Source organism: Heloderma suspectum, chromosome 1 (genome assembly GCF_057233095.1).
Source record: "Heloderma suspectum isolate Gila_16-S chromosome 1, 16-S_ref, whole genome shotgun sequence".
NCBI lineage: Eukaryota > Metazoa > Chordata > Lepidosauria > Squamata > Helodermatidae > Heloderma > Heloderma suspectum.
Window position 1 is genome coordinate 402,383,676 of NC_139458.1, and position 19,435 is coordinate 402,403,110.

The window sequence follows — 19,435 nt, forward strand, 5'->3', positions numbered from 1 at the left end:
AGAAACACTCCTGTGCTCACCAAAAGCCTTATCTTAGGTCTCCCACTAGCCCAGACTAGACAACAACCTGGGTTTGCTCAGAATTCTTTTTCTCTTAAGTATTCATTTTCCTGATGTAGCCCCACACAGATTTAAATCAGAAACTGCTGCTACAGAGCAGCTTCAGCTGTGACAAAGTCCCAGGAAGCGAGAAGCGCAAGCACTCCGGGCGCACTGTTCCAGCACTTCTCCATCTCCTCCGAGAAAGAAATGTTGGCATCTCCCCTGCGGGGAGACAGAGAAGCAGCTTCCTGCTTCCTGCCCCCACCCTCACCCCACACACAAACACACACACACCGCCCTCATCTGTCATCGCAGCCAAAGCTGCTTACTGTCACAGCTCCGAAGGGATGAAAGGATCCCATTCTGAGCACTGCTGCAGGCATACATTCGCCATGTTCACAGCAATTCCTATTCATAGATCAGGGTTCACACTAAGGAAATGCAACAGCTAAAACACAGACATGCTGTCTGCTGGGCTAAGAGGAGCTGGCACGCACACGCACACCCAGCAGCGTTTCCTACAAAAGTCTTTCTTTCAGCCTTCTGCCTGAAGACTGCCAGAGGAAGAGCTCAGAATAAAGAATGGATGCTCGCTGCAGAGCTGCGATGTCTGAACGGTTGCGTGTTATGGAATGTTCTAAAATATGAGCAACAACCACACAGATGTCTGGTCTACACATGTAACAGAATGGGGCAGGAGAATGGGTTATAGTCCATTTCAGACTACAGGTGAAGGAGCACAGCACAGCAGCGATAAGGCTGGGCTTACTCTCTGAGTACATGCCACTGAAATAAATCTGGATTCTGACCCTGTTCTCCCAATTTCCCCTCCCTTCCCCTGTTATCTCCCAGGTTTGAATTTTAGGTTGTAAGCTACTCAGGGCATCTTATACTGGGGCTGTTCACACAATGACCCACACTCAGTGGTTGAGTGTGGGTTGTTTTGAACCATGGGTTGTTTGTTGAACCATAGGTTAGCATGTTGTCTGAATGCAGCCAGGGTGGCTTGTTAACCATGCACTGTGACTTATTTTTTTCAAACAAGCCACCTTGAGAACCCATGATTTGTTGTTGGGTTGTTCAGGGTGGTTGGTGACCTCTTTTTGGTGATGTGTAAGTGGGTAGCCCAATGACAGGCTATTAATATCAAATAAGTGTGTTAACAATCAGGAGCTAGAGATGTTGGTTAATTGTCTTTTAAAGAAACAATGCATGGGCTAAAGATAGAACTCTGATTCTTTTTTTTTTTTAGCCCATCTCAATCAGTGGTGCTAAAATGCTTCATTCCAAAGACCTACCAAAAACTTGCTAGCAGATTCCATCCCTTGCTCCAGAAAGAAAATAATGTCTTATTACAGCAAATTCCCAAGTTTCAAGGCTTGCATCTAGAGTCTCATGTTCTGAGCCTGGGGCATAACCCACTGTGTGTCCCTAACTCTGTGGGGCTGTGAACACAACATGCTACCCCCCACTCAGTGGTTGAATGTGGGTTGTTTTGAACTGTGGATTGTTTGTTGAACTGTGGGTTAGCGTGTTGTCTGAGTGCAGCCAGGGTGGCTTGTTAACCATGCTGTGTGGCTTATTTTTCTTGAACAAGCCACCTTGAGAACCCATGATTTGTTGTTGGGTTGTTCAGGGTAGTTAATAGGACAACCTGGCTGCATTCAGACAACACAATAACCCAACCTGCAGAAAACGTGCTTCATCCAGTCAACACACTAACCCATGGTTCAGCAAGAGCTTCAGCTATTGGGCGGTATAGAAATGTGATTTAAAAAATAACCCACGGTTCAAAACAACCCACACTCAACCACTGAGTGGGGGTTAACGTGTTGTGTGAACAGCCCTGTTATATACAGCACCATACAGGGCTGGCCTAACACATTTTGCTCCTTGAGGCCAAGCAGCCAAATGTCCCACCCCCAAGTCAAGATGTATAGTACTCAAAGCCAGCCAAGTTGGCAGAAAATCCCACAAGCACCCATCCTTGGAAGCAAACATACAGTAATAACAAATTAAAGAGCTACCAATTTGCTGCCCTTTCATGACACCCCAAATCTGCTGCCTGAGGCAACCGTCTCACTCTGCTGTACTCTGCCGTGCACACTGATAGGGCTATATGGATTAGGGGTGGGTGAAGAAATCCCTCATTTTTTGCAGTCTCACCTGCAGATTGGGAGAGTGGAGGCCCCATTTGGGTGATTTCTTTGGAGAGGAGGGAGCACGGAGTCTCAGTAACTTCTGGGAGGCGGCTTTCCAGGAATGGCTTTTTCAAAAACAACAACCCATTGTTTTCCCACTGTCACACATGGCAGTGCTCTATGCACCATCTTTCCCCCCAAAAAATGTCCTGTTTTAGAATGATACTATGTCATGATGAAGCATCATTCCGGAGGCAATGTGGGGGGGGGGGGGACATGATGTATAAACCTCCTGCATGTTATTATTTACATGAGAGGTGGAAGATAAACTCTCTTTCATTACTCCAGTTGGAGGAAGTCAAAGCTAGTGGCCCATCAGCCTCCCTTCCCACAGTGGGAAAGATGAGCAGCAAAAGACCTTTTGACTCTCCCCAGGGAGGCCTCACGTCTTCAGAACTTCTGACACCAGGCTCACAAGCAGCCAGCAATGCCACGTGACACAGTGCACAGCAGCTGCCCTCCTCACTAGCTGCAGGAAAGGGACTTGCCTTGGCAGCTTTTCCAGACTGAGTTTTACAAGATAATAATCATTATCCCAGATTCCAAAATCCATCTGGGTGGCTAGAATATTAATGGTTCCATTGCCTGACAGTCATCACAAGCTGAGCGGCGCAAACGAGCAACAACTTATGGCAGAGGACCCATTGGTGTCGTTGAAACACTCAAGTCATGTTGAATGTACGCTCTATTTCCGGTGCATGAACTCGCTTATCTTAATCCTTTTCTCTCCGACATAGTGAAGGGCTCGTAAGGTAGATTTAAATTCGATGTGAGAGGCATTTTCCTAGCTTAACACAAGCAGACAGATCCACGCCGTGAACTCCATGAGCTGGCTCGCATGACTGAAGTCTGTGGCAAAAAGCCTTCCCATTCTTTACAGCTGCATTCTAAGGCCAAAAATCCACACCTCTAGATTTTTTATTTCAGAGCAGCGATGTAGCGGAGCCAGGGCTCTCAGACTCAAAGTGCCGGGACCCTCTGGTGAGCAGAGACGAAGATCTCATGTGCCACCCCCCTCAGACTTCCCTGTTCCCTCTGAGCTTTAGCTGCAATCTGCACAGTAGCAAGGATGTGGGGAGGGAGGGATTTTCCCAGAAATAATATATTTTGGGGAGCTATCTCTCCCCTGCTCTGTGTGCACACTTTCTCTCTCAGGGCTTTTCTACATGAGGCTTTTAACCCGCATCTTTACTTAGGCTTCTGCTTCTGCATTCTTTGCGGGATTAAGTTGGCTCCTTTACATGTGTTCTTTTTTTTCCGGGGGGTTTCTTTCTCTGCCATTCTGTGTGTTTCATTCCATAATCACTAGATGGCACTGTGGTATAGTGGAATTGCCCAATTAGATGAGAATTTTTCCATCATTTCTAAATAATACCACACTTTCCGCGATCTAAACAAAGCTGGGGAAATCCTGGAAGATGCCGCCTTCATGTACAGGACCTGCAAACCACTGTGAGTGAGTAATCACAAGCACACAATAAAAGCCTCATGTAGAAAGCCTCTGAGGCTGCCTCTTCCCCTCCCCACCCTGCTCCAGCCCGGCTTCCCCAGCCCCTTGCTGAATTGTTTTTATAGTGCTTGTAATGTTGTTTCATATTGTTTTGTTGATGTTATATACCCAGCCCTGGGACCTTAATGATCCTTCACAATTTCCATAAAGCTTGGGCATAATTTAATTATGCATTTATCATTTGTGGGACAGACAAGATGGGCATGCACTTCTTTCTGAGTACTCCAATATTGAATAGAATCTAGGTGCCACTACCATTACACAGCTAAAAAGATGCTAAATAAGCTCTTCCAGGAGAAGACTACAAGACCAAAGGAAGTTCACTATGCAATGTAACTGGATTTATTAAAAATTTAGGGGGAGGCATGTGTATGTACTGTACAAAGCTTTTTTTTAATATAAGCCTTGCCAACAAGGTACTAAATAAATTAGCACAAGCCAGCTGACTTGCACCAGTTCCACTTTCAGCTTCATCAGAGAAAAGAAACTTGAAAAATTGAATATGTTTGTCAGCACAGATGGTTAGCAAAGCATTCAGTAACAAACGGACACAATTTCACTGAAGATGTTCTGATGTTCTCTGCAAATATCATTTAATAAAATAAAAAAAATAGTCACTGTTTCCCCCTCTGCTAGATTAACAGTACAATCCTATGCATGTTTACTGCATGCACAAGGTCTTGGATTGAATCCCCAACATTTCCAGGCAGGGTGGGAGAGGCTCCTGTCTATGGGCATTTATACATGTGGCTTTTATCCTGCACTTTTACCTAGGCTTCTACTTCTGGATTCTTTGTGGGATTAAGAACTACTCCTTTACACGTGCTTTTTTGGGGGCCGGGGGGTGCTTTCTCTGCCTTTCTATACATTTCATTATACAACCACTAGATGGCACTGTGGTGTAGCAGAATTGCACAATTACAGGAACTTTCACTCCGCCATTTCTAAATAATACCAGACTTTTCTCATTAGGAAGAAAAACTGTGATAATGGTTGCAAAGCACAGGAGAGGCCCTGGAAGATGACAGTGTCGTGTAAAGGACCTGCAAACTACCATGCATGAGCAATCATGAGTGCACAATAAAAGCCTTGTATAGAAAGACTCTATAACCCTGGAGAGCCCCCACCAGACAGTGTCAATAATACAATTCTAGATGGACCAATGGTCAGACTTGGTATAAGCCAGCTTCCTGATGTTCCTAGATCAGCCTTCCCAAACCTGTCGCCCTCCAGATGTTTTGAACTACAACTCCCAACATTCCTGGCCATTGGCCATGTTGACTGGGGCTGATGGGAGTTGAGGTTCAAAACATCCGGAGGGGATCAGATTGGGGAAGGCTGAACTAGAGCATGAACTAAAATGTTCACCTAGAGGAGAGAGTGAAAAGGGCTGGAATTTTGCTGTGATATGCTGGGAGAAGGTGCATGATCTCACAATGGACAATATGAGGCACAAAGGAGTGGAAGAAGTTGAGCATGAAGCCAAGACTTCATGCCTGATCAGCAGGGTAGATGGCAACACTGTTAGAGGATACGGAGAAGTCTTGGATGTATTGTTTCAGTGATGAGCTATCCAAGAAGATCCTCAGATGGAGATGTCAATCAGCTCTATGCCATGCAGCGAATTTATGTAACTCATTTAAGCCCACCGGACCCCCAGGGATCCCCGAGTTGCCCAAGCAACCTGAAGAGAGGTTATGTTACTTACCCACTTAGAGGTCTTGATTTCCTAATTTCGAAGAACTGAGTACCTGTGTGATTGTATCTGGGTTTTATTAGTTAAGGCAAAATGAATGCAAAATGGAGATGGGGGGTACAAATAAGGTTCAAACAATTCCTGACCATAATCTCTTCTAGAAATATACACCAGGTTCTCAGATACATAAAGGGCACAATCCTATGCATGTTTAGACAGGAAAAGTTCCTACAGTTCCCAGCATGCCCCAGACAGCCATTAATATTAATAATTTTAAGATCATATTTCATTCTTTTTATCTTTTGTTCATTTTATCTCTTGCTGTTCATCGCTCTGGAATCTGTTTAGATGTGGAGCGGTATACAAATGTTGTAAATAAATAAATAAACATGCATAGGATTGTGCCCTTAGTCTAGACACAAAGATGATGTCCTATATGTGAAAAAAATCTAATTTAATTTTACTTCACATTTGCCCGTTCTTCAAATTCTTCAGACCCTCCTATCCTTGCAGAAAGCTATTTATATAATCAGCTATTGGGATAATAGAACTTTGCCCAGTTTGGATGCTTGGCAAACTACAGTTATTGCAAACCAGGAAGTAAGCAAGAGACTTGAAGTCCATGAGGGGAAGAGAAAGTAGAAGGGGGTGTGAATAAGCCTGAGGCATCTCCCTGACCATGGTTTAGCCATGACTTCTAAACTCTGTCATGGTATTGCTAAATTAGTTCCCCCATCACCACCATCTCAGGGTTATTTCAACCGAAAGAACCTTGAACTTACACATTTTTATTTTCTTTCATTCACGTGAACTGGGGTTTAACTGACCCCAATGCCATTTTAATGAAACCCTCAAATTAAACACACACACACACACACACACACACACACATATTGGGTGGGGAGGATAGATTGAATAAATACCCTTTATTGTAGGAGAATACATGGAGTGGGAAGTTAGCCTGGTTATGAGGAAACATTTTAGATATTTTTATACTCCTTTGGGGTCAGTTACAGTATATCCCCAAAAGCAGGGGTTAATTTCAGGGTGGTCCCAAGTAAGCTGAGACTATATCCACCAATTCTCCCAGGCAGGCCCACGCCTAGCTAATGCTTTTGTCAGTGCTGCCTCTTGCCACTGGGAAATGGAAAGACGTAACTAGTATCAGGATAAGAAACCAACATTTCTTTCCTTTTTCTCCCTCTGAGCTTTCTATTTTTTCTTGTGCTGTTCTTCCTCACTGACGTTCATCACACTAGGCTGAAATCTCACATCCTTACTGGGGCTCTCTGTTTCTGGATTCTTTGCAGGATTAAGAATGGCTCCTTTACACGGGTGGATATCACAGCATCATAGAATAGTAGGGTTGGAAGGGGCCTTTAAGAGTCCAACCCCCTGCTCAATGCAGGAATCTAGGTCAAAGCATCCCTGACTGATGACTGTCCGGCCTTGTCTTGAATGCCTCCAGCGTGGGAGAGCCCACCACCTCCCTAGGGAATTGGTTCCATTGTCGTATTGCTCTAACAGTCAGGAACTTTTTCCTGATGTTCAGCGGATGTTTCATTTTACAGCCACTAGATGGTGCTGTGATTATAGCGCAACACCGTCATTACACACAGCCAATAGTTTGGATTAATGTCCCTTATTGCATTATCTCTGATCTTTTTAAAGGCGGGATAAAGGTCATAAACTGCAGGAAGGGCCCTGGAGGTTGACAATGTCATGTAAAGGACCTGCAAACTTCCATGAGCAGCCAATCTTGATCGTAAGATATAAGTCCCGTGTGGAAATGCCCACTGCTTCAGACAGCTTCCACCCATACCCCATCACCTTGCAGGACTCTGTCTCTCTCTCTCTCTCTCTCTCATTTTTTGTGCTCCTCCATCTCAATTTTTTTCAACCTCACCCCACTTCAAGAAACCTTTATGTGCCATCCATAGGTTGAGGGCCCACCCAAGAAATTAATGTGCATTTTAGCCCTGCCCCAAAGTGTAGAAGGGTCAAACTGGCCTTTTGTGGAGAGACCCAGATATATCAGGCTGGGAATATACCATTCATACTGACTGGGAAAGACTTGGGTATTCCAGTCTATTCATTTTGGTTGAATTATTAATGTCTGCACGGTGATTATTAATTTGCTGGCCATTGGAATTCCCTCATCTGCTTTTATGTTCTGCCAAGAGGAAGCGGGGGAAAGGTTAAGAATCTGTCAGAAGCCAGTCATATGATTCATTGTTCCTGACAATGTCTTAACACAGCCTCCTCCTATAGCATAAAGAAAGATGATGTCCATGCTGGGGACCCTGGATTCCACATGTGGCCAACTCAGTGGTTTATATTTGGTAAGGTTTTCAATCATACTTTGAAGCAGGATGGCAGCTTAATAGCCGGACCGGAGCAAAATGAGAACATCTGTTTCCAGTGGGGAGATGTGAACTGTACAGGAGACATACATCCCTCCCCACCCGCCACAAAAAAGAGGCAAAGCATCAGGTTAATTTGCCGTTGTGGAAACAAGGGAATTGACTTTGCAGAGCCCCTGGTGCACAGAACTCCCATTGGCCCTTCTCTGGTGATTTTGCCTTTTCCTTTTTTGGTACTGAAGCTCTTTAGGCAGTTTAAAATTGCCAAATTTTTAAAAGCTGGTCAGCTTCATTGTATTTCCAGATTCATTCTTACAATAGGTCTGTGGGGCCCTGAACTGTACCAGTGGGGTGTTTCCTGCATTTCCATCTGCAGGTAGTTAAGTTGCCAGCACTCAAACAGAGATAGCAAGCTGCATGTAAATCTTTTTCTTGGATCCCAGCAACCAGTACAGGTCTGTACAATGCCATTCCTGTGGAGATGCACCTCCCCCTAATCTCCCACAGTGTCACACAGCTTAATATATATATTTATATTCCACCTTTCTTCCAAGGTGCTCAGGGGAGCGTGACTGGTTCTACTAAACCTGAGGGAGGTTAGGCTGAGAGGGAGTGTGTGACAGGCCCAAGGACACCCAATGAATGTCGCACCAGAATGGGATTTGAACCTGGTTCTCCTCAGTCCTAGTCTAACACTGTAACCACACCACATTGACTCTCGTATCCTTCCCATACACCATTTTTGAAAACATCTAGCCTTGCACACTCACAAATAATCTTCACCTTATTCAAGGATTAAAGGAGCAATCCTATGGCCACTAGACACTGTCTAGAAAGCCATAGGATATGCCGATTTCTGGGAACTGACCTCAGAGCCCGAACTCCGAGGTCGGTTCCCGGAAAACTGACTGCCCCCCGCAATCCATGCTGCCTTGGAGGCAGCACCAAGAAGCCCCGCCCTCCATGCTCGGAAGAGGAGCATGGAGTAACTGAAAAGGGGCAGGGCTGGGGGCGTTCGAGGGCGGGGAGAGCGGAGCTGCGCGTACAACACATCCAATGTGTCGTACGACAGCTTCCTCTCCCAGTTGCCCCCCCTGCTGCTAAACAGCTGAAAACAGCTGTCTACCGAAAAATAGCAAGGCAGGAGAGGCATGGAGGGAACGATCTGCCTTGCTTTGGATAGGCTGTCGCCTCCAAGGTCAGAAGCAGCCACCTATCTAGTTAGGATTGTGCCCTAAGTGTAGCACAAATACAGACTAATGGCTTCCGTTGTTCAGATATTTTAATACATTAGCATGAGCTTTTGTGGGTTACAACCCACTTCATCAGATGCTGTAAGTGAAACCCACAAAAGCTCGTTCTAATTTATTAAAATATCTGAACAACTAAATCAGTTTGTCTATATCTGTGCTACTCTTTACCCTTGAATTTGTAAACAGAATGCTAACATGGTTATACTATAACATCATCTTCTCCTTATGTTTTCCCTCCACCTCCTATTCATTTCTACTGCACTTATGCCACAGGAAGGACCATTCTCTGATAAATTAAAGATTGAATTGCAAAGTAAAACCAGTGTAAGAGCATCTGTTGTGATTACACATATATTTATCACTATTTATTATTACATTTATATCCCACCTTTTCCCTCTTGCAAGGAACCCAAAGCAGCATACGTAGCCCACCTCCTCTCCATTTTATCCTCACAACAACAACCCTGTGAGGTGGGTTGGGCTGAGAGTCTATGACTGGCCCAAAGTCACCCAGTGAGCTTCATGGCTGACTGGGGACTAGAACCCGGATCTCCCAAGTCCCAGTCCAACACTCCAACCACTTCACCACATATATATATATATACACATACACACGCACGCACGCACGCTTTATAACAGGGGTGGAGTAGCTTTTTATGTCAAGAACCGTATTCCCTTGGGGTTAATCTGTCAGGGGCTGCATTCTCTCTCTCTCCCTCTGGCACACACCTCTCTCCCCTTCTTCCTCCCTGTGCAGTGGGCTGCCACAAGAGGGACAGATGGCTCTTGCCAGAGACCTGAACTGACCATATTGGGGGATATGTGGCTCAACAACACTGCAAGTGAGAAGGATCTTGGAATTGTTGTAGCTCACAAGCTGAATAGGAGCCAACAATGTGATGTGGCTGCAAAAATGGCTAATGCTATTTTGGGCTGCATTCATAGAAGCATAGCTTCCAAATCCCAGGAAGTACTAGTTCCACTCTACTCAGCACTGGTTAGGCCTCATCTGGAGTACTGTGTCCAGTTCTGGGCACCGCACTTTAAGAAGGATGCAGACAAGCTGGAGAGGGTTCAGAGGAGGGCAACGAAGATGATCAGGGGACTGGAAACAAAGCCCTATGAAGAGAGACTGAAAGAACTGGGCACGTTTAGCCTTGAGAAGACTGAGGGGAGAGATGATAGCGCTCTTCAAGTACTTGAAAGGTTGTCACAGAGAGGAAGGCCAGCAACTCTTCTCGATCACCCCAGAGTGCAGGACATGGAATAATGGGCTCAAGTTACAGGAAGCCAGATTCCGGCTGAACATCAGGAAAAACAGTTCCTGACTGTTAGAGCAATATGACAATGGAACCAATTACCTAGGGAGGTGGTGGGCTCCCCCACACTGGAGGCATTCAAAACGAGGCCGGACAGCCATCTGTCAGGGATGCTGTGACTTGGATTCCTGCATTGAGCAGGAGGCTGGACTCAATGGCTTTGTAGGCCCCTTCCAGCCCTACTCTTCTATGATTCTATGACCACTTGCCGAGGGCTTCTGAAATTAGAGCTAGGGTTGCAGGTTGCCCACCTCTGATTTATAATCACCAGAGATACAGGTGCTCTTAAGGAATGCTCACATGTGGTCTGAAACATGTGGAAGATCCCCCCCACTGTCCTCCCTAAATCACACCCCTTAACACCTTCCACTATTTTTTTTTAAAGCGATTGCCTACTCACTGAAAGTAACCCCTAGCTGAAGGCTAGTCCCACCTCTTTTCATAACATTGGCGCTGTTCTCACAAAAGCTCCTTATGCGTTCACAGAAGCATTCCTCATGTGGCCTGCTAGCCACCCCCCCTGCACACTGGTGCGTATGCTGGCCACACCTCCTGGTGGCTGCGTGTTTGGCAGTCATGTGAAGGCCTACGCATGCACTTGGCTCCTCCAGGAGAGTGCGAATCCTGATTGACCCAGCATTCTCGCTCATGTGGAAGAGCCATGCATCTGCCCCCGGGGCTGCCGGGGGCCATGCCCAGCGCACATGCTACTGTGCAGGGGAAGCGGCTAGTGCGTGTAACACCACTCCCCTCGCACACATCCTGGTATGTGTGTATGCATAAGGGCACTTGTGTGAACAGCCCCAATATGGGGCACGAATAGCACTGCAGATGGCTGGTGCTAGACTAGAACTGCTTGAGCAACATGGGAGCAGATCTCTGGTGTGGAGGCAGCTCCTGTGAAAGGAATATTTTCCACGTCTGTTCAGTGATATGGGCCTGGTCAAAACAGCCTCCATCTCTGTTACCGGAAAAAAGAAATCAAACACAGGCCCAAGTTCAGATATTCTCAACTCTTCCACAACCTTTGTGTGGACCACCGGAATACAGCTCACGGACCACCAGTGGTCTGCGGACCACAGTATGAGAACCCCTGCGTAGCATATTTAGCTAAATGATCTATCCTGTTGTGCTAGTCAAGCCCATGCCATTGGGCTTTAGCCTCCTTCAGCTCAATACGGGCTGCTGTGGTTTCTCAAGGGCACATGCAGAAAGTTCAGAGAGACCACGGGAGCATCGTTGTTGGAACATGTATCTTCTGTTGTGCAGTTTAACACTGCAGAAGCCTGCAAATTCCCATCCCGGTGACCTTGCAAGCTACGTTCACAGAGAATTTTTCTGTCGATAGATGTTCAATCTCTGTCTCTCCAATTACATCCTCTTCAGTGTCAGCTAAAGCTAATTACGGGGCCCTAAAGACCAAGCAAAGCACTCTACGTTTACAAATCTTCCCAAGAACTAGAAATGACAGCAAGGGCACTTACCTCCTCATTCATTTTCTACCCTCATGTCCATAAATTATCCCCTTCTCTCCCTCCCTCCCTCCCTCCCTCCCTCATTCATTCATTCTATTCATTCATTCATTCACAGCTCAATGGATAAGCTTAACATAGCAGGTTCTGTCTTTAGGCCACCTTCGATAAAATAAAATAAAGGATACTGCAGCATCTTCATGTAATTCTGTATTGCCTGAAGCCATTCTGGGATCGTCATGGAAGTCTTGTAGTTTGGCACGGATGGCACTGAAGGCTGTGCGGGAGAGAGAGAGAAGTGTTGAGAAAGGCCATTGCTTTGAGGTAGGCAGCCAAAACGATTTTATTCCAGCAGAGGAAATGGGCTGAACTCATCTCAGCAATGCCAGGATGACTGCCTCCTGCTCACACAAAGCCCGGTCCTATGCTTATTCAGAAATTATTCTCAAGGCATGTACATACGATAGCAGCCGTGCCAGTTTGCACAGCCAATGCCTGAACAGAAGAACTGATTTCTTAAAGGTTATCTTTGTCTTCATGGATTCCAGCCTCAATCCAGCGCTGCTGAATCAAGTAAGGGTTTTATAGCCTGGCATCGCAACCCACAGAAAACAGTTTTCCATCTCTCGGCACCACTAACCCTAACCCTTCCCCCAGAACATTTTCCACAGCTGTTTATGCAACAATAGAAGGGAGCTCATTAGGGTATCATATGTCACTAGTCCATGCTGACAATTGACAAATGGACACAGACACATGCAAGGACGAATTAAACAGCTGAACTGTTGGCATATGTGGCAGGAGAGAGCGGCCAGATGCTAAGTGTCTGAAGTAAAAAAAACTAGCTTCCCAGACATCTTTGGTACCAAAATCATGGGAAAGGGAGAAGAGAAGCTTGTTTAAGAACTTTTTAAAAATTATCAGAGCTGGAAAAAATACAAAGCACCTGCTAGTACAGGCTCTTAACAATTTGATGCTGGTACACAAGAACTGAATATCCCTGCAGCTCCAGAAACGGCCTATTCCTAAAAATGTGGTTGTAGCTTCCAAAAATGTTAATTATTTTCCCACCATTCGATGCACTACCAATCTATTCAGAATGGTCCCACTAACCTCAGATATGTCACCCTGGGACACAAATGTGATAAATAATAAAATCAATGATACTACTGCTCTCCAAAGCCTTCAAATAATCCGTTATGCAACATCTGGAATCAAAATTTAGACAAAATGTGTTAAGACGTAAACCAGCCTTCCCCAACCCGGGACCCTCCAGATGTGTCAGATCCCAATTTCTCTCATTCCTAAGCAGCATGGTCATTAGCTACACTGGCTTGGAGATTATGGGAGTTGTAGTCCAACACATCTGGAGGATACTAGTTTGCAGAACACTGCTTGTCAACAGCCTCCCCCAACCTGGTGCACTCCAGATGTATTGGACTACAACTCCCATCATTCCCAGCCAGCATGACCAATGGTCAGAAATGCTAGGGGCTGTAGCCGCAAACACTTGGAGGGTAGCAGGTTGGGAGAGGCTTCAGATGTTTTTATAGGTCAGAAAACCTTGGAGCAATGCTGCAGCAAGTGCCGGAAAACATCAACCTGCTTAGACCGAGGACGTCCTTCCTTGCCTACAACTGCTAAAATACACACGTGATTAATGAAGAAATCCTCCTCGGGTCTCCCCAAGATTTAGACTTACAAGCATAACAGGTGGCTGGATGGGCTGCTATCTCTGGACTGTTTCCATCATCCTTGCAAGCGCTTCCATCGCTCCCTCGCCAGCTGTTTCATCCATCAGCCTAGATGGTCCAGCCATGAGTCACATGGTGCCGAATTAGAATTCAGCATGGAAAGCAAGGGGGCGGGGGACGCAAAGCGGCAGCATCTGCTCTGACGGCTTGCAGCAGCAACTGGGGCGTAGGGGTGTGCACTGAATCCAAATCCTTATTCCTTTCTGGCCAAGAGGAAATCAAATCTATGTATGCCTCCCCTCTGACACTCTAATAACAAAATCATTGCTAATCACAGATGTAATTCCGACGACATATGCCAGATTTCCATACCTTGTAATTCAGCACTTACTTCAGTAAGGCCATTCATATGGATTCCGTTCAGTCCAGCAGCTGATCAATTACAATAGATGGATTGGAAAGAGGGTTGCCAACAGGCCATGCTCCTGCGCCTTTAAAAGCCGCTTATAGAATTACAGAATGATGGAGCTGGAAAAGGCCTGAAAGATCATCTAGTTTTACCCCCTCCTCCTCCCAATGCAAGAAATGCACTACTAGAGCATCCCAGATAGGTGGCCGTTCATCCTCCTCTAATGAAGAAGAGTCCACCACTGCTTTCTGAAGCAGTCTGTGCCGCTGGTGATCGGCTCATACTATCGGAAGGTTTGTCCTAATGTTTACTTCCAATCTGCTTTCTTGTAATTTTCTGAGCCCACTGATTCAGGCCTAACTCTCTCAAGCAACAGGAAACACAGTTGCTCCATCATCTATGTGTCAGCCCATCAAATACTGCCTGTTAATCATCTCTTGTCCAGCTCAAGGTCTCACACCCAACCTCCTTCAACTTTTCCTCTTAGGGCTTGGCCTCCCACTCACCATCCAGACAGGTTCTAATTTGTCAGTATCCATCTTAAGCTGTGCTGCCCAGAACTGGACAAGTTCCTCCAATTGAGCTTGATCTGCATACATGGACAGCTGATCTTGCTTATCTCCATGGTACTAAAAGCTTCACTCGCTGATGTCTGCTGGCACAGGCACAACAGCAAGCCAGACCATTTTTTTCTGGTCAGTTGGCAACCCTATCCCCATTTTTCAAATCAAAGGTAAAAGGGAATGCTGAAAGGAATGCACAAGAGATTGGACTCGATGGTCTTATAGGGGGATTGGACTCAGTGGTCTTACAGGCCCCTTCCAACCCTACTATTCTGTGATTCTATGAGATTCAGGACCGTACTGGAAACTGGCCTCTGTGAGCTAAGACAGAACAAAAATCTAACTGAACATACAAAGAACAGAACAACAAACAACAAAACACTCTCACTGTCCCATGCTGCAGAGTACAAGATCAAATTTCCATCACCTTTCCTAATACCAATGAGCAGAACACCTCCAGAGACAAATCAAATAATTTCATAATTGTATTTTATCCATGATTCTGACAACGGTATAAAATTGTGGTTAACAAATTGCAAAAGACTTGCTCCTGTAAGAAAAATCTACAGAAGTTGCCAATACAGATCCATATAAGTATCTGGATCAAATCCTCATCCATGTTGCAATGCCTATCCGAACAATATTAAACTGGATGAGCCTCTTAGGGAACAATCCTATGCATGTTCAGACAGAAAAAAGTCACAAAACACCCAGCATTCCCTAGCCGGTCATGCTGTCTGGGAAATGCTGGCAGTTGTAGGACTTTGTTCTGTCTAAACATGCATAGGATTGCACCCTTAGTACAATGGGGATGTGTATCTATATCTGGATCAAACCCTTAATATCTGATCTGCTGTGATGATGAATACAGCTGCTACTTCCCATACGTTACCCCGAGCTATTGCCAAATGCCTGAGCCAACCCCTAGAAGACATTTGAATACATTTTTCCAAACAATTCCTAACAGGGGGTATGTGGGGTCTACAATGTTCTTTGGGTCCAAACCTCCAAGAATCATGAATCCACCTTTGAGCACTATATTGCCTTAATGACAGAGTATTAGGTCTGTGACACTGTTCCTCAAGATGGGATCTGCAAGCTACTTCAGTCATGCCAAATCCAATATGCCGCTTCTTCTCCTCCCATCACCAATGGCTACTCAACAGTCTCTGCTTGCCCCTCTTCAATTCTGGCATGTGGGCAGCCTGTAGGATAGCCTTCCCCCGCTGTGTGCCCTCCAAATGTTTTGTACTACAACTCCCATCAGCCCCAGGCAGCATGGCCAATGGTCAGGAACTCTGGGAATTGTACACCAAAACATCTGGAAGGCAGTGGTATAGTGGCAAATGTTGACGTGCAGCGGGCATTCATCTCTCATCGTGACAGTTTCCCATAACCGCAACCCCAAGGAGAGTCGGAAAAATGCAGGCAGCTGAATTGATCTATATTAACAAACCACTTCTAGCCATTTTCATCTCCACCAGGAGCAGGTCTTTTGTAAAGCAAACGGGTCTTAACTGCCCATTCAAGACCAAGCCACCACAAAATGCTTTGCATTACAACAGGGTACAAGAAAGTCCCTTTCCACCCCCAGCTACTGTGAGGATTACAGCTAAGCTCAGAGAGAACAGGGGATTCTGAGGGGGGTGGCAGATGACATCAGCGTCCCTGCTAATCAAGAAGTGTCAAGGCTGCATTCCTGCAAGCCCTGACTCCCCTATGCCACTGCTGGAAGGGCACCTGGTTGGGGGAGGCTGCCCTTGGAACACCAAGTGGGGAAGGATGTAGCTCAGTGGTAGAGCGCTTACTTTGCATGCAGAAAGTCCCAGGTTCAATCCTCGGCATCTCCAGTAAAAAAGGATCTCAAGTATCACGTGATGGGAAAAGAAACCCTGGAGAGCAACTGCCAATCAGAGTACACAATATTGGACTAGATGGAGAAATAGCCTGACCTGGTAAGAAGACAGCTGTGTGCTGTAAGTATACGGGACAAGTAACAACCTTGGGACAGCCAGTCAGAGCGGAAGAGGCTGAGAATTTACACCAACTGGTTTGTAGGTTAGTACAGAGACTTCTAATTCTACCATATCAAATCCCACATTCAACGCACTTCCCAGCAAAGCCCTTTTTCCCTGCCAAACTGCTGCTGTCATACCACTTGTGATTTCATCGCAGCATAAGAGCTGTTAGCCGAGAACTGCAAACTTTTACAACTGTTCCTGGAAGCAAATAGCAAGACCCAACATTTTCAAACGGGCAAAAAGTGATTAGCTGCTCAAATTAAGCACTTCATATGGACATGCCCAGATGACTGTGTAGCTGTTACTGCCTTGGGTCTCAACTATAATATGCAACTACAGATATTTCATGAACTTGAGCACGCTCCGGGAGAGAGCGGAGGACAGGAAGGCCTAGCGTGCTATGGTCCATGGGGTCTCGAAGAGTCGGACATGACTTAACGACTGAACAACAACAGATATTTCCCCCAAGGAAAACGATGAGCAGCTGCTGGGCTACATTTAGAGAGGTCTCAAGGGCCTGCTAAAACAAGGATAATGAGAGCTGGGAATATTCTAGCACTCCAGATGTGCATAGAATTTGGTATCCTGAGATACTTGGTTTCAACTTTTTTTTAAGCAACTTTCTAGTCCTCATGGCTGTAAAGAAAAAGCCTTAACATGTGGAGTGCTGCCAAATCTCAGAAACTGGAGGAGGCAGATCAAAGCCTCAGTGTTTACTGGACAAGATGTTTGACTTTTACCTTCACCCCATTCCTATGCCTGCCCTTCCTTCCGGTTACTCTTCTCCTTGCAATAGAGGACGGCGGGACCCAACAACCCCTAGTTCTTTGAAACCATCAATCTGGAAAACAGAAACGACTATGCAAACAAGCAAATACATGCCAAGGAGCTCAATTCACCCACTCTGGCTAGAGCAGCCTTCCCCAACCTGGTATCCTCCTGAAATTTTGGACCACAACTCCCATAATCCCTGACTTATGGGAGTTGTAGTCCAAAACAGCTGGAGGGCGCCAGGTTGGGGAAACCTGGGCTGGAGTATTTGGCCACCTTAGGCAGAGAAATAAGGACTTGGAGGTGGAAAGCGCTGGACAGAACTTACTTTTGCGAGGAAAGTAGCATTCCTTATGGTCTCTACCATCTCTCTGCCTGAAGGGTGCACCTTTGCCACGTGCCCCCACATCCTTTCCCAGGTTTGCCCGTCGATCGGAAAGCCACTTTTGTTGACGAAGAACGCCACCCCTCCATCCTTGTCCTCCTCTTCCGAGCCCCCGTTGTTGGCGATATTGATCGGCCGAGCATGGGAGCTCCTGGAACGGCCCCCTTTGTCTCCTTTGGGGTGGGGGCTGCGGGAAGCATTGGGGCCCGATCCCGTCATCGTGAGCTCAAAAAAGGAACCAGCGGTCCGGAGCAGGGCAGGAAAGGCGGGCGCTTCAACACCCCAGCAGGGTCACCCCCTCCATTGCCAGCCCGCCCGCCCGCCGGCCCGCCCCCCTCCCTCTCCTGCCCAAGGACTCAGGCCGACATGAAGTTGCTTGCTAGCAGCGGACGAGCAGCGGATCACCGGCGGGGCTCTCCTCGTGCAGGCAGAATCTGAAGGGACAGCCGAGAAGGGAAGACGACACACGTGTCAGCCGGAGAAGGTCGGCGTCACAGAAAGGCTAGGCGAAGCCCCGAGTCTCCCGCCTGCTCCGCGGGGCCCCTGCAGAGCCAAGGGCGCTGGCGCACGTCGGGCTCCCCCACCCACGCGCGCACGCACTCCTGCTGTCAGCCGGATCCCGCAAACAATAGAAGGGCAGTGATCGGCGCTGGCGCTTACCCGGCCCACCTGTCAGCCAGGCGGGAAGGGGCCATGCGATCCCGCTCTTCGCCAGGCTCCCGCGGGGCTGCTTTTCCCAGGGGGCGCCGGCAGCCCGGAGAGATCCGACGCTGCAATTCATGCCACCTCGGAGCACCGCCACGCGGCAGGGGCCGCGAGCCCGCCGCCGGGCGCCGGGCCCCTCGTCGCCCGTGACGCTGCCCCGGGCTCGCGCCAACCCGCCCGCCGCGCTGCCGGACGCCGCCGGACCGCCGCGCCTGGCTCCCGCCTGGGGCCCGGCGCGGCGCTCGGAACGCGCGGGAGACGGGGGGCCGAAGCGCGGGCAGGGGCAAGCGCGGGCGGGCCGCCGCGCCGAGAGCTCCGGCCCCGAGAGGGGCTCCCGCCTCGCCTCCGCGCGCCCCGCGCCTCGCTCTTCCGCGGCTCACAGCTCAGCGCAGCCCGGCAGCGAGCGGGCGGGCGGGCCGGCATGCGGCAAACGGGCTGGGGCGAGTCGGGAGGCTGCGGGCCACCCCGCCGACGGCCTGATCGCGGGAGACCGGCGGCGATCTGGGATGCGTGCGGGAGCGAGCGAGCGAGCGAGGGAGGGAGGGAGGGAGGGAAGGGGCGCCTGCCTGCGCGCCCGCGCCCGCCCTCCTTGCACGGCGACGGCGCCCCGCCGACCCCCCAGGACCCCGCCCATCCACCCGCTCCTTGCTCCGCCGCCAGCCTCACCTGGCCGCGGCGGGATTCATTGCACCGGAGACCCCGCGGGCGGCGGCGGCTGCTGCTGCCGCTGCGGCTGCCTCGCGCGCCCTCCGCGCCTCAGCCCATGCTCCACGATCCCGCGTTGCTCCCTGCCGTGTAACCATGTTACCCGGCGGCCGCCGACGCTCGGAGCCTCCCCATTGGGCGCCGCAACAAAGAAGGGCGGTCCTAAGGGGGCGCGAGGGGCGCGAGGAGGCCTTGCGGGCCTCTGATTGGCCGCCGGCTCGCCCCTCGCGCGAGGCCAGCCCGGGAAATCCGATCGCTCGGCTGCCGAGAAGCTCCTCGATCTTTTGTTCTGTTTTGTTTTTAGCTTTTTGCGCGAGCTTGGGGGT

The 19,435-nt window shown here is 48.2% G+C and overlaps 1 protein-coding gene across 1 annotated transcript in view; it reads right to left on the minus strand.

Annotated features, from left to right (window-relative positions):
* Positions 1-17,918, minus strand: part of VASH2 (vasohibin 2) — a 60,870-nt gene extending 42,952 nt beyond the window's left edge. Inside the window, exons 1-3 of the mRNA XM_084828826.1 lie at positions 17,643-17,918; positions 12,045-12,133; positions 5,462-5,518 (exon numbers count right to left, since the gene is read on the minus strand). Coding sequence (XP_084684952.1) covers positions 5,462-5,518; positions 12,045-12,133; positions 17,643-17,918 — 422 coding nt within the window. The remainder of the gene's footprint in view (positions 1-5,461; positions 5,519-12,044; positions 12,134-17,642) is intronic.
* Between the last annotated feature and the right edge of the window lie 1,517 nt (positions 17,919-19,435).